Source organism: Homarus americanus, unplaced genomic scaffold (genome assembly GCF_018991925.1).
Source record: "Homarus americanus isolate GMGI-L3 unplaced genomic scaffold, GMGI_Hamer_2.0 scaffold24523, whole genome shotgun sequence".
NCBI lineage: Eukaryota > Metazoa > Arthropoda > Malacostraca > Decapoda > Nephropidae > Homarus > Homarus americanus.
The window spans coordinates 5,939,814-5,951,957 of record NW_024744357.1 but is presented as its reverse complement, the minus strand read 5'-3'; the positions used below and the strand labels follow the sequence as shown (position 1 = coordinate 5,951,957).

Genomic DNA, 12,144 nt, shown 5'->3' with positions numbered 1-12,144 from the left:
ACAGATGATGTGTGATTAATGCTGGTGTTACAGTGCACATGGTCGCCAATCAGTGAAGGACTTGATTACCAATACAGTACTGTACATACAAACCCCCAGTGCAGCTATGTAGGTGGGGAAAACGTAAATTTATATGATCTCCAAAAACATGACCCCATTAAGACCATGTTAAAGTATCTGAAATAAATCATTTGCCTAATGATAAGTTTTTCAAAAATTTAACCAATCATAACTCAGGGGTCACCTATAATACTCGATTGAAATTGTCCCCGTGCTCCCACTTTTATCTCTGTCCCAAATTAATCCCAAATCAGCAAGTGTACTAACCTCTCGCTAATTGTTGGCTTGCCTTTACACCTTCTACACTCCTCTAGATGGGCAGGAAAACTGTTAGCAAGCACCTTGAGATGCTGAGGGGCAGAACTTGTCCAAAAGTGCTGTAGTGCCGCAAGTTTGAAGCTTCGGTAGAGACGAGGAGTTGTGGCCACAAAGTTCCCACTTGATGATAGACCACAGGTTCTCAGTAAGGTTCAGGTTGGGGGGAATTTCCCAGCCAGTTATCTAAGAAGGGCACACAACAGTCCTTGAGCCACTGTGTCGTGGTGCACCGTCCTGCATAAAAAATGTGACCTGACATCAAATGAATCAGGTAACTGATCACACAGCACAAGATAATTACACCGATTCAGTTTAATTTTTTGGAAGCACTACATGGTTGCCCACACCATGATAAGTGAAGCAGCCTCACACCATTAAGCGAGTCCAGGAACTTCACTGTAGCTGCAGTGTAGTGGGGATCATAAGGGTCCCTGCCTATTCCGTCACTGTAAATGTTGCTTCATCACACCACGCCGCTGTTCGAGAGACCAGTCCCTATAATTAGCACAGAAAGCAAGTCTCTTCTGCTGCTGGGCACAAGAAATGAGAGGCTTGAAATGGCCAGCAAAGCTGTGGTAGTGCAGGTTCTTTTGAATACTGTCCTCACTGACACATCACCAAGCTGCCTAGGATTCTGTTCCTTAATTTGTCATGCAGACAAACACAAATTAGTCACAGGCAGGGAGCTCAGCAACAGGGATCCTCTCCCTAGGAAGCCAAAAGGACTACCAACTGCCTTTTCCTCACCTCTTCTTGCTTCCAGACACAGTTGCCAGATGTATGATAATTCAAAGATGAACAGTCCCAGCTCTACACACAGTGGATCAATTGTTGGCATATAGTATACAGTACAAGGTATACCACAACACATTTCCTGTGAGTGCCACCTATTGGCAACAAATTCAACATTCCTGCTGCATCATTTATTGTACAGTAAGCAATCAGTGGTTTCCCCCAAGTTACAAAACATGATCATTAGTAATTAAGTCATCCACCATCCATCCCTGAGCAAGCCATCTTCAGGTCAAGGTACTTTTAGCTTTTTTTTGTACATTAATTATATTATTTATTTACAAATTATAATTTTATAGGTAGGGTTGGGTTTTATTCATTTTATAGCCAAATTAACATGGTTCTGTAACAAGAAGTCAACTACAAACAAGGTCCATGAACATAACCCATTGACTTTTTAACACAAGTCTAACTTTAATGCCATTGTTAACAGTCTCCGGTCAGGTTTTACAAATTAAGTGAGTATTTATTCAATTTAATACTCCAGTTAAACATTCATGATTTTGGAAGTAGGAAATATTAAGGTTCAGTAATGAGAAGTAAATATATAGTAGTTATGGTTTATTAAGGAGCCAGTATCCAACTCACCTGCCTACAGGTACAATCATTGATGCTTTGACTTTAACAGTAAATAGGTACGAAATGTTCATATTTTAATTAACAATTCTTGCAACACAACCATGTCATGGCATCAAGAATTGGCTGCCTGTAAACTGTTCCTGCCATATTCTCTGGTACAAGAGTATGGCCATCATTTACTACACCAAACTCTTGTACCAGCTGTTCTCATACGAGAAGCATCGAAGCCCACAAAACGCTCAAAACAAATACCAAGTGCACTGTGGGTATCAAAGCTCTCCGAGGTACTCAAACCCATAAATGAAATAACGAGTCACTGATGCAAGCTCTAGCTGAAAGTTAAGTGAGAAACGAGCTTGCAAGCAATGCTTCAAAGAATACAATATACTGGCTACAGTTAAACTCGGATGTTTCCTATTATTCCAGATAAGACAAGGATATACAGTTGACTCCACAAACACAACCGGTGACAACACTACAATGAGAGATTCCCTTGTCTTTCATTTAAGATAGTAATGCATAAAGCACAAAAAAACACATTAGGTTCCACCAAGAATCACCACCTGTGTGGGTCGTATACACAATCACTAACTCTCACAGTGTTCCACAAGTCTGCATGATATTTCACGATTAACATGCCACATATATTAGTGTTTACCAAGGTATAATTCCTCAGTGTGTCAAGTACAAATATCTTTAGATCTCTTGAGCACCATCAACAATAACTGCTGCTATTCTTACTATTCTGTGGCTGATGAGCTTCAAACGACTATTTTAATTATTGTGCACTGATTAACCTCATTAACCACATCCTGAACACTATAATTAAAATAAAAAGAATTTAAATATGATATGGATTGGAAATATGAGAAAATTGAAAAAAAAATATTTTTATTTGCACCCACTATGAAGATGTATTTAAAAAGTACTTGACATTCGCATTATTTGGGCCAATATTCACAGCTGCTTTGAATGGTATTTAGAAATCACAGGACTCAACATTAGAGATGAAATGGTATCAACTCTATTATTATGTATTCAGGTATAGAGTCAACATTATGGGGACTACTACTAATTGCATTAACCTGATCAAATCATGTATGAGTATACTGTATGTATTGCAATGAACACTAAATGGATTTTAAAAGCTATAGACAATAAAATTAATGATACTCATCACCTGGCCAATGTTACAAAAGTACTGTATAATAATTCCCACACCAGCAACACAGCAGAAAATTTGTTGGAGTTGGACAAAAAGAGACAACTATCTACCTGTTCATAGATAGAAACTTTGTCTATACCAACACAGGAACAACTAACTACTGTACTGTACCGATGCAATGGGAGAATTATTTCATTATTATTTCATAGCTAAGATCTTCTCTGGGTGTTCTGGTGTTAAGTGTGATGGTAATATATCATAATGGTCTTCCTCTTTTTCCATGATCATCCACAAAACTAAACTGACATTAGTTGAATCACCACCAAGTACAGTACAGGTTCAGCACTAAACATTTTTCTCATTGTGATCTTAGGTTTTCACCGAGCCTTTGCAGCTTCTCTGATAAAATTTTTTATGTTGAATGTTCAAGAGATTAAGGATCTGCTTTTCACTGAACAACATTCTGCAAAACTGATCAATCTAAATTTGTCGAATATCACAATTGACCACATCAATGTATGAAAAAATATACATGCAATTTTAATGTAAATTTATCACTAATTCAGTTATGGAGACCAAGGTCAAATTTCCATCACTATCAATATCTTTACAGGAAGTACTGATCAAATTTGTTGTTGTAATAGTTGTTGCAGGCTCCAAACCCATCATCCTGGGATTTCTTGAGTGGCTGACCTGTCTGCTTGCAGTAATCCTCCCAGCCTCCAATATAATGCCGTGACCTATCAGAAGAAATTTACTATTTAAACATGTACTGTACAAATATCTTGACTTAATAATTTATTGTAACCAGTAACATAAATGTATACTAAAGATGATAACAGCAACACATTGGTGAAAAGGAAAATCTTTTTAAAATCACATTTTGACAACATATGACAGACAAACAATGTAAAATTTATCAATGTATAATTAATTGGCTGACAAAGTGATGTCACAGTTTTCAGTACAGTATGGTTTGTTAAAACAACAGTACCTGGCAATTTGGTGTGAATCGTGAGAATAACTGACCGGTGGACTGGACGCCGTTGTAAGATGGTACGAGTATATTGACAAACTGCCGAGCCAAATTTTCCACTGCCTAACTTTTTTCTGGCATTCCCTCTTTTTTTTTTGCATGTAAAAGGCTTCAAAATGAGTAACAAGAGTAAGAGAGGTACAACATAAACCTATGTTTGAAAGACCAAGATGATACATGCAGGGAAAAAAGGGACAGCCAGTCTGAGATGATGCAGCAACAAAACTGATAACACTTACTTCTAGGTGTAGAATATTCTGCATATGGCTCATTTCCTTGTTTAAATGTTTTATTTTTAGAACAATATGAAATGCGTTTCTTACTCTAAAATAATTATTAGTTGAACAAGGTTAAATGGAAGTTAGCAATTTAACCAAGTTTGACTTTTTTCACCCATACTGAATGACAGATGAACAGGAATCTTCAATGGTTTGTGTGTACTAAGTACAGGAAGTCTAAAACAATTTACTGATATCGAGTGACTTAAATATATACTACATATCCATTTATAAAGGATTAGTACAGAAGAATGAAAGACTTACCTCTTAAAACCAAGACGGTGGGCAATCTCCACAGCAGCACTGGAGGCGTTGGGACCCCGGGCGTAGAATACAAGGTTGCGATCTCCTTTATCAGGCTTCTCTATGCAGAATTCTCGCTCCCATTCATCTTCAGACAGCTGCAGGGCAACCTTTATCTTGCAAACTGTAAAAGAAGGAATTACATTAAAAAATTGAGTAAGAAAAAATTATGGGTGATATTTAGTTAAATAATTGCAATACAGTACAGTATAGAACCTTCATCTTGTCGTATTTATGATTTATGTAACCAATACATTGTGTAAATGGCTCTGGATTAAATTCACTGTACATTTTATATACACAAGTGTCTCCAGTTAAGACACGGTCTGTCTATGGAACCTGTTTGTGTACCAGGTATATGTCTAGAGATGTTTATATGGTAACTATGAATAAAAAGGTAAATGCATACAACACATACATAAGTGATACATTAATGAAACAAGATACAGAAATTCCACCAATGATGATTATGCAAACACCCTTTGTGATGAAGGGGAGTTAGCTGCTGCACATATTGTACAGGTGGACCAGTGTTTTTAAGGTTGTACTGTCATAGGTAGGTACTGTACTTCACCCAAAACCTCTCCACAGATTTAAGCTTTCCATATTCCACCAATCCCTCATGCCTCCCATATAAGAACCACTTCACACTACTGTATAAAAATTATGATTCAAATAACTCATGGGAAATGTAAATAATTGTTTAAACAAGTCTGCAAATGGTTTACAGTTTAATATAAATAAGCGAGTAATATAAGTTATCTCCTACAGTGATCAAAACGAGACCAGAAAACAGCAATAAGTATATGACTACATACACGGCTAAGATGACAGCGATGTACGAGTGAGCCCTCCTAGCAACAGCACCAACCTGGCAACTTTCCCTCCCATGCATTAAATGTGACCAGTGGACCGGCTCACCCAGACACAGCCTTGATAGCTGTTAAGATCACAATCACCATCAATGCTATCAAGATTTTAAGGAAAAAGTCCATTCATCATCAAACTGACCACGAATGCTAAATAAGTTATATACAGGGTGTACTGTAATTACACTCGGCCAAACGAATATTGAAGAATAATAAAGCTAGCACCCATAACTTTAATAAATGTCCAATTTAGTTTTATGACAAGCAAACGTTCACGGATGGCCAGAGAAAGGTGTGAAGACCTGGTTAAGCTCATTTCTGTCAGTCTGCCTAAAAGCATAACATGTAGGTGTACAGTTCCAAATACAGACAATTGGCTCACCCCAATTGCGTTCAAATAACCAAACATGTTTGGCTTCACAGCACACTGCTTCATTTGTAGTCAAGGAGACGCAATACTATACAGGTCAACATTTAACGTGTATGTCTGGCAGCGCCCTTTATAACTTGTTACATTATGACTTGTACCCCCTCCCCCGTTATCTTAGAAGTCTTCCATGCTGATTATATCTTATCTATAGTGACCATCATTAAGTGCGGTGACCCACTTTAGAGGAGGAAAAGTGGGCTAAAATTAACTAACAAATAAAGGATTTACCTAAATATATTTGATTTTTTTCGAGGCTGTATGGCAAACTTGTTGACAAATGATGTTTACATTCACAATAGCCCAGACAAGCGTTTATTTACCGGGAGATGAGATATTGTGGTCTGCATGAGCCTTCACACCCTCCTGGTTTAAAACTACATTACCCAAACATTTGGAATGACGTCACCTAAATGTGTCAATATTTTCGATTGGGAAACATTATTGCAAGACATTTTTTTTTCAATTTAGAACATTTTAACAATACAGTGTTACACAGACATCAGTATGTGGGAAAATACGAGAGTAAAATCATCTGAATCATCATCATCCTGGGAGCTGGAGCAGCCTGCCAAGGAAGCACTAAGTTTTAGCTCACGTGGAAGCAGCCTTTAAACAATGCAATGACTGCGCACATGGACCTGCATGTGTTAGGAGAGCCTCTGGTGCGTAATAGTGCCAGCACAGTGTGCAGGAAGAACGCATCCGTAATAGATATCTCTGACGTGTCTTCGTCTCCCCGTTATGGTTGGCACACGCAGACTATTTTCAACTGTTTACTCCTCAATTGTCTACTCGGGGCGAAAATATGTACAGTAGGTCGTCAACAGCTTATGGTATCGGCCAAACAGCTCATACATACATACATACATACATACATACATACATACACTCTTGTGTAGTATATCCCTCACCAACCTACTCCAACGAAATTTTAATATATAATTTTAATATTAGCCGTAACGTGGTATAATGCGTTAACTAATAAAATGAAGGATTATATGATTGGTGTATTTAAAATATGCTACACTAAAACTAACTAGATTTAAAATATATTCTCAATTAGATGCCAAGGTTTTTTTTTTACAAAAAACAAAAGTAACTAAGGCTCGTGAGTTTGTTTGGTCCACTGTACGCCCTTTCTTCTCTAAATTTAAATCATCTCAATGTGAACAACAAAGCGCTCAACACCATTAATACACCTAAACTTTACCTTAGACCCTATTGAGGTGTTGGGACGACCTACTTTACGTGTCCTGCGCAATGCCTCAACACGCCACAACCAACGATAGCTCACCCTGACATCTCGATAAAGTGTTTCATCCTATCGTCAACCTCAAGTGAAGTAATGCAACTCGTTTCAAAGTCCAGTGTAAACGTGTATTCTAGGCCTATAGGGGATTTATTCGTACAGTTTATCTAAATCAGCACATTATACGGTACAAAAAAAACCCAAAACATGGAAACATTAATGCAAGAAAATATCAGTAACACATTTTCCCTACTTCATATTAAAAATACTGTATAGACAATAAACAACTACAGGGGCCGTGATAGGGGGTAAACTTCCTGTATGCTCAACAAACTGCAACCTTGACAGTTATCCTTAAAAGGTGAAGTAAACGGTTTACTCGTCGTTACAATGTTTGTGGCATTTTCTACTTTTCTTTACCTTCTAAATTTCTAAATAACACGAAGGAAAATATATCCAAGACTACCGTGGTCTGTAATACACCAAGTGGCAAATATAGATAACCTTCGGAAAAGACTAACTTATCACCGAGACTTAAAAAAATTCAGCTTCCGATAAATAAGTACTGTACGTGTAAATGCAATCCTGGACGTCCGCAGTGTCTTGTAAAAAAAAAAATACCGTTACTAATTTCACTACAACTGTGCAGCAATTGTGGAAAAAAATGCTTCGTATGGTCACAAATACCTTTATAATGACGGCAAAAGCCTCGAGGTGTTCCCAAATATGCTATATCCCCCAACCACTGTCTTTACGTAAACTCCTTAATCTCTCTCTCAATTCTGTTCTCTATTTCGAGTGTAGCAGTTGAAACTTGTGCCTGACCTCCCCCACATAGTAGAGGGTGACTGGGTGTGGAAGAGTCGTCGACCTTGGCCGATCAGCTGACTCCAGCCAGTGCCAACTACTGCACCGTCACGACTTTACCTTCAACATTAATGCCATTTACTGTCCAAGACATCGCCTACAATTTGGGATTAAATATAATTATAAACATTCATCATTACGTAATATAGTCACATGAAAGATGCGACCAATTGATGAATAAATGAAGTCTGTACATACAATATGACTGTACGTCAGGTAGACTGCAGCAGTAGGTTAACAGGATTTGTTCTGCCTACTAGGAAGAACGAGGGGTAGGCCGTGGGATGAGTGACGCAAGAGGACAGCTGAGGTCTTTGGGTAAAGCTGGCATCGGGGCAAAGTGAAACGGCCACAAAAACACAACAGGTGCTTATAACTCCCAACACAACATCTCAATCTAAACATTCTTTTGGGGGAAATATTCTTAAAGGGAATTCTATAAAGGAGAGGCCAAGTTAAACCCTTCACAGTACTGCTATTCTGAGTCAACAGTTCAAGCACACAGTTTCATTGTTTTCTTTCCTCTCAAAATAGATCAAAAATTGTAATGGCGATTCCTTCCCCATAAAGAAATTAATTATTCTTTCCACTCTACATTAATATACATAATTTGTTACTAAGGTATCTAGAGCCGACATACAACTAACATTCACACAGACAATATAACATTACTACTTCTGCCACACGTGTATACCAACCAATACCACAGTGTGTATCAGAAAATTCAAACATTACCATTATATATTTCTTCCACGATTTCCTGTAAAACTCTCGCCCTCCATTTCTAACTCTAAACTCAAAACCCCTTCACCAACCCTCCTTCCTACATCCCTCAACCACCCGCTACCTCATCCCTACATTGATTCCGAGGCCACACCTAAAGTTCGGGCAGCAACATAACACCATGGCCTCCCTCTGACCTTCACAACCACCGCCAGATGGTTCATCCTTTATACACCAGATTACCCAAACTTAACTTATCCCAAGTATTACCATCTTTAGGGTCTCCACACTGATCATTTGTGACTTTTGAATACCGTAATGATGACAACAGTAGTAGAATACAAAGATTCCTGCAATAGTTAAATATATAAATACGGCATCTAGGTTATAATTAAATTACATTCCTGATAACATAAACTGCAATCCCACTTTCTAGTTCGCAGCTTTGAAAATGTTATAATGTAATCCTAACACGCATGAAAGTAAATAAACACCGGTATATTGTCGATTAATTGTGTAGGATAGTTTAATTATTATGAATCCAACCTGAAGCTTCTAACTTAACTCCATCAACGTGGCCACAATGGAAACAAGGTAAAATAAACTGTCCCTCAGACCTGCCTAGCTCAACACATGCTACACAGGACTGCTCACACCAACTATATCGACTTGGTACACATACACCGTCTGCCCAGTTAGGTTAGTGCAATAAGTTTTACTATTAACTCTATATACAATTGGAAAATATATTAGTTCTCTCTCAAGCTGTGGGATGCTAAAATACTGTATATTATGTAATTTGTCCTCGGAAGAACGGCACTATGATGTAACCAGTGGTGCCAAATTTCGTTTCCCCTCTCGACTAAAACGCACATATTATCGATTGCATTGTTTTTATAAATACATTACATTAATAATATACACTACAATATGACTACAGGGAATTACGGATAAACATACTATTAATACAAATAAAAGTACTGTACTGTATTTACTAAAGCTGCACCGCCCACCTTGCCACTACACATTATGTAACGGGTCGCGGGAGGGGAGTGGAGGGAAGGGAAGGAGGGAATGGCGTCAACACACCCTCACCTGTATCTTATAGTAACTATTGCACGTTCTTTTACATTCGTAAGTACGTTTTATCATTATAATAATTATTAGTACTGTATTATCTGCATTTTTAATTTTTAATACTAACTGTAGTAATAATAGGGATAAGAATACAATGGTCATGCTAATGTCATTATATCTACTGTATGAGGTTAAGTGGGAAGGAAAATTATAATGTTAAGGAGACTATAGCCTTTATTAAAAGCAGGGTATATTATTATAAATGGATGATCATGTGTATTTTAAAGAAAGGTAGTCCAAATATTTCACGGACAAATATATTAATATGTAATATTTGTATACATGTTAATTGTAAATTTTTAAATAAAAGATAAAGTATTATCAATTATGGCTATCAGACACTCTTGGTTTAAAACATATGGTCTGTCTATGTCTTTCTCCATATAACCCCACAAAATAGATCTTCCCAGCAGTCTCCAGGATGGCAAGTCTTCCAAAATGGGAGGTGCCTGGCTCCACTACTACGCCCGAGGCTGGTTACATAACGGTGAGGGGGCTCCCTGGAGGACGGCGGGGTAGGGGGGGGAGTGAGGGGGCGTTTCATTGTTACTCTCCCTCGTTCCCCAACTCAAGAAGAGAGTTAAACATAATTGTATACTACTTCGGTTTTCGTGAGTTATAGCTACTAAATTTTTGATGACCACATCTAGACAAGTTTAATGTCTCAGCTGATGAGTTCACCATGTTAATTGTCAGTAGAGAACACTGTACCTACTGTATATCCAAACGTCAGAAATCAAATAAGGTTAGATTTGCACGGGTCAACATTTCCTTTGTAATATGAAAAGTATTATGCGTGGCACATAAAAATACACAATGTTCAGAAATCACCACGTCCATATTGCCTGCAGCTGCGAACCCACACATTTAAGTGACATTCCACCCCAAATTATTACACGTTCTCGTTTCTTAATTATACGTGATCTGCCAAACACTGAACACTCTTCAGTTTCAGGAGGAAGAGAAACCTGCCTACATTTAAAGAGTGGGGAAAAGGGGGGAGGGAAGTACGGAGAGAGTTGTGGGAGGGGAGGGTTGGGGTGGGGTGAGCGCGACACACTGGCGCCACACGCCTGTACCTTCACCCTGATCAGTACCAGCTCTATGTACTCAACTGCCTTCACCTACACGACTATTTGTACAAACACTCCAGCAGTGCGTTCACCTATCCTGACATTGGAGGGAGGGAGTGGGGTTAGGAATATGACAAAATAATTAAGAGATTATATCTTATTTTGAGTTAGAATGAACAGATGCGCCAACCTCAACCAATGTCGCTGTCAGCTGGCCAAAATGTTAGCCAATAACGTCTGGTCTGAGTTTTTCATAACACATACAATGAAACACTCCAGATTTTAATGCTTGACTAACTTCAAATAACTTGTCATAAAATACTCTTAGAAGCCCTTTCAACAATAATCAACATATTCTTGCAAGTACTGTGATTTAACGCGTATTTCAGGTAATTAAAACAGACATTTATCCAAACAGGGGAAAGACAAGAGTCCACTTCAGAATATCGTGACAGCAAAAAGATAAAAAAATACTGTACCAATGACACCAAACTTGACTAACTGTTCCACCTACAGAGACTTACCAGCCCCTCCCTCCCTCCCTTCCACCTCTCAATATGGTGAGAGAGAACAGTGTCGTCGGCTGGCAATGGTGTCATGTTGATATGACTCGCAAGGTGAAGCAAACTTGAAGCTTTAACCAAGATTATTTCATACACCATGCGGGCACGCTGCTACTACTCCTACCACCCAGATACATACATACATACATACATACATACATACATACATACATAAATCTCGAGTGCCAGGGGTGAATAGGGTTCAGTAACCCAAATGGTGCCAATACCTGTATCTATATTAAATTCGTATCTTAAGTGTACTTTGGACGAAGGCATTGAGCTTAACTATCAATAAATATTTTATCTTCCACGATAGCAATCAGTATTGAAACAAGCAGACGTGTGTGTGTGTGTGTGGAAATAACCTAACCTATCAAGGGCGACGTATATCGATAGTGTGTCCTGACCCGAGGTTCCATCCAGCCTCCACAATCAAATAACACAGACTCTTGCAGTTGCCTAGTAACAGAAGCCAGCCACAACTCCTCCCTCTCCCCGCCACACAACCTTGTCACTAACTTCTTCCTCCTGCCTTGCCTCGACCACCCGCTGAGCAGTACTGACCTTGAAGAGTCCGCACCTAATCACTAGCCAAACTAATTTGAAGTGGAGGCAACCCCCCAAAATAGACAGAATCCCACTATACCAAATGTGTGAAGAAATCTTACCACAAAAATAATAAACAGGCAAAATTATCCCATC

At 38.5% G+C, this 12,144-nt stretch overlaps 1 protein-coding gene across 4 annotated transcripts in view; it reads right to left on the bottom strand.

The window, feature by feature from the left end:
- Positions 1–1,716: 1,716 nt before the first annotated feature.
- Positions 1,717–12,144, bottom strand: part of LOC121877872 (thiosulfate sulfurtransferase/rhodanese-like domain-containing protein 3) — a 37,583-nt gene continuing 27,155 nt past the window's right edge. For all 4 annotated transcript variants that reach the window (XM_042383801.1, XM_042383802.1, XM_042383800.1 and 1 more), the window contains 2 exons: positions 4,493–4,655; positions 1,717–3,654 (listed from right to left, as the gene is read on the bottom strand). In XM_042383801.1, the coding sequence (XP_042239735.1) occupies positions 3,522–3,654; positions 4,493–4,655 (296 nt within the window). In that variant the 3' untranslated portion in view covers positions 1,717–3,521. The remainder of the gene's footprint in view (positions 3,655–4,492; positions 4,656–12,144) is intronic.